The sequence below is a fragment of the Erythranthe guttata genome, chromosome 11, assembly GCF_056151865.1.
Source record: "Erythranthe guttata isolate IM_541 chromosome 11, IM_541, whole genome shotgun sequence".
NCBI classification, from domain to species: domain Eukaryota; kingdom Viridiplantae; phylum Streptophyta; class Magnoliopsida; order Lamiales; family Phrymaceae; genus Erythranthe; species Erythranthe guttata.
The window spans coordinates 14162321-14166360 of record NC_142543.1 but is presented as its reverse complement, the minus strand read 5'-3'; the positions used below and the strand labels follow the sequence as shown (position 1 = coordinate 14166360).

The 4040-nt window shown below is 32.9% G+C and overlaps 1 protein-coding gene across 1 annotated transcript; it reads right to left on the bottom strand.

Moving 5' to 3' along the window:
• Window positions 1–347: 347 nt before the first annotated feature.
• Window positions 348–2077, bottom strand: LOC105971159 (Eukaryotic aspartyl protease family protein). Its single transcript, XM_012996007.2, has one exon. It carries the CDS (start codon window positions 1741–1743, stop codon window positions 400–402), a length of 1344 nt encoding a protein of 447 aa, XP_012851461.1. The 5' UTR covers window positions 1744–2077; the 3' UTR covers window positions 348–399.
• Between the last annotated feature and the right edge of the window lie 1963 nt (window positions 2078–4040).

Genomic DNA, 4040 nt, shown 5'->3' with positions numbered 1-4040 from the left:
ATTAGCATTATCATTATTATTAGTATTAGTATTAGTATTAGTAATTAGTATTAGTATTAGTATTGTCGGTCGATAATGTTTTGTAATTGTTTCGTTTCATAAATTACAACATTTTGAAAATCTTTAACAACACTTCTTTTTTCGTTTATAATCAATGAGCGTAAGAATTGTGTTTGATTTACTTTAATTATTTTGCAATTGCTTATATTCATTTGAGAAAATGTGCCCCGTGGGCGAATACTAGTAATAATATATAAGCATATATAAATCAGTAAAGGTTTCCAAAAGAACCAAACTATATTCACCAAGAAAAAGGTATCCATAAAAGCAAATATGTACACACAAAATTAATGAAAGAAAGGAATTTCTTTTTATTTCAAATTTCAATTAATATTATTTTCACAATTCATCACACTTCGTGGGCACAAACGATATAGTCTCTTTAACAAGATCATGAATCATTAGAATGTTCTGTTGTTGCACATTACCAAATATGGACATCCCATTTGATCTTGCCATAGCCAAGCAAGCTTCACCACTCGAATCGGCAACAATGTAATTCTCACCGGGCAAATCCAAATCGGCCCCTTCGAAATGGAAAACAAACTTAGGCACCTCGATATCGTGGTCCACGGACAGAAGGTCAAAGCACACCTCGAGCCCGGTCCCACTCTGATTGGCCACCGGCAATTTCATCTGCTCAATCATCTCTTTCTTGACAATATCGAAAGCGCTATCCTCGAGATAAGTGAGAGTCGTGCCCGAGTCGATTATCATTCCCCCACTCCCATCTTCTCTTATTGCAAAAGTTGATTTTTCAATTGGCAAAAGTTTGTCACCAATAGTGATCCCTTCAAGTGAAATATAGTAGAAAGTAGGGTTTGATGTGCTTTTGATCAATGGGGTTGTTTTCTTGACAATATTTGAGTTGTTGACATTATAATTTGCTTGAGACCCCATCAAGAGGGTGCTAGTCTTGCTGGAGTCAATTGATGTTAGGCAATACGAAAATTTAGGCTCGTTGAGCTGGGAAACCAACGACAACGGGCCCCGACCCATTCCAACAAGCCCGCTGCCCTGGCTGAACCCTGCACCCTCGTTGTCGGATCCACACCCGAACGCTATTTTCGGGACCGAAACGTTGCCAAACGTGAACGTTTCTTTCGCCATAGTGCCTTGTGTCGACGAATAATCGCCGTAAGTGTACTCATACTCACAGTTTGAGTCGGCGCAGGACGACTGAGGCAGAGCACTGCAGAGGTCGCTGGCACACGGGATGTTAGAGAAGGTGGATGACTTCGAGGGATCGAAAATCGGGGTTGGTTGGTCGTAACACTTCTTGCAAGGCTTGCATTGTGTCCAAATTAAGTCACTTCCGGTGTCGAGTATGGCGGAGTAGGTTTCCGGCGGGGTTCCAATTGACAGTTCCATGAGAAACTCGCCGTTTCCGGCGTGAATGGGGGCTTCGATGGTGGCATCGGATGAGGCTAGGGCCATTGAGTGGAGCCTCTCCATCCTCTTTCTTCCTCGCTTCATCGCACGTTGTAAGAGCTCCAGTTTGGTGAAGTTGCCTCCGAAATCGACGTGTTTGAGGGTTACCTGAAAGCCCGTTTTCGCACCGGGGTGATCAAGTAAGTTCGGGGAAGTGGATACGGATGGAGAAACAAATAGGATTGCGAAGGCAAGAACTAGGGTTATGGCCATTGGAAAAAATGAGAAGTTCCTATTATGAGATGAAGACATTATATTGTGTGTGCTTTGTTGTGGATTTTTCACTATGGGGTGAATAGTGTATTTATATAGAGAGAGAATGATTAAATGAAATTATGATGAGAAAAGAAGAAGGATATATCTTAGTTGTGTGAGGATACATAATTGAATGAATCAAAGATGTATAGTATTTCCAAGAATGTATAGAGAAATGGTTTTGCAGAGAGGAATTGGTGAATATGGAGAAAAATGAAGCAATATTTTTGCCCAAGTTACGAAATGCATTTCAACATCAAAAGAATTAGGTCATATTTCAATAATCAATATTGCGTCACGGCTTCACCCTAGTCATGGGGGTGGTTGTTGAAACTATATCAAGTAAACCTATTGCTATATATATATATATATATATATATATATATATATATATATATATATATATATATATATATATATATATATATATATATATATATATATATATATATAATTAACTTACCACCCACTAGTGCTATGTTTACATACGGTTATGTATATTACCGTAAATTAGATTAAATAACTACCCAATAAGCAAACATACACATGGGCCTGTGTGGTTATGTGTAGATCTATGGTTCAAATTCACACAGTATAAAAAACCAGGTGTAGTATCTATTTTCGGTAGACATATGTACTTTTTTTATTTTATTTTAGTAAATACGTGTGGAAAATTGAAGAAACAAAAAGGAAAGTAGTTAGGTTGGCTAGCTAATTCATCTACTAATTATGATGCCCCCATGTAGATAGAATATGAGTGTCAATGTAGGAATAGAAAAGAAAATAATTAGGTTTGAAGCAACAAAATAATTATGTGTAATAATATACTCATACCTATTCACCATTTATTGTTTTGTGATCGTTACAACATTTATTCATTATTCAAGCACATTTTCTAAAAAAGAAAAAAACAATTATTCAAGCACACATTTATACAGTGGTAGAACCAGAATTAAATACGAGTGTAGACTAAAGTTTACGAGCGATTTGGGGCATCACGAACCCTTAAATTTTTTTATGAGCTATGTCATAAAACATTAGCATAAGGAAATGATCATATATGTTTATGTATATTTTAATTAACATAAATATAAATATAAATATATATATCAAATTTATAATTATTACTGCCCATTAAATTACATCACAAAGGAATTGAGTGAGCTACAATCAATTTGGGCCGAAGCCCCTGACTTTTTTGGGTCATATTATTTATGGAAAATTAATATTTATTACTAAATAAAAGATTAAAAAGATTGCATTTCCAAATCAGAATTCAGTTTTTTTTTATTTAATTGAAGTAAAGGTTAGAGAGGTATGTAACAACTTTTCTAATTTAAGAAATACATTTATTAAATATACAGAATGAATATTTTGCAATAACCTCACAAGTCAGAACAGTAAGTATTTTAACAAGTTTGGGAAATATGATTTGCGTGTGGGAATATTTTTTTGAACAATTTCATTTTCAATGGTGGAGTATGAAGAGGCAAAAAACATCATTTTCATTTTCATTTTTACCCAAACGTGAAAATTAAATATTAATTCCATTAAGAAAATCAAATAATAGTAAATAAGAACTTTGGAATTCGAAATAAAAAAAAATATATTCCAAAATAAAAACATCTTTGGATTAGAATCAACAAGATTCAAATTTGATATGCTTTCATTCCCCTATAATGCCATACATACCAGTATTGAGATAAATATAATGTAATTTAAAGAAAGAATTTTTTCTGACATTTTTTGAAATTTAAAATCGGATCGAAATCTAAAATATATTCCAATTTCAATTAAAAAAAACAGAAATAAAAAATTTGGTGACTTAATTTAATTGAGAAATATTATTTCAAAATACGAATTTGGATCGATTTAGTGGAACTTCTATAAATTATATTACTTAATATATATATATATATATATATATATATATATATATATATATATATATATATATATATATATATATATATATATATATATATATATATATATATATATATATATGTGTGTGTGTGTGTGTGTTTGTGTGTGTGTGAAATCTGGGCCATCCGTCAAGCCTAAAGAAGCTGTTCTCCAGGGTGATGATTAATCAAGGTTCCCAACTCTTTAAGATATGGCCATGATGTATATTGATTAGGCAACATGTCTTGCTTATGTTATTCACTACCATAATTGAAACAATTCAAAAGATTTTAATTGGCTGATAAATAATCATCACAACTCTCTTCTTGGTTACTAATTACTATTATCATAATAATCATCACTATTTTGACAGTGGAAAATCAGCTAAT

Bases quoted from the DNA above. Each gene is read 5' to 3' on its own strand.
- LOC105971159 (XM_012996007.2), bottom strand. From the start codon at position 1,743: ATGTCTTCATCTCATAATAGGAACTTCTCATTTTTTCCAATGGCCATA.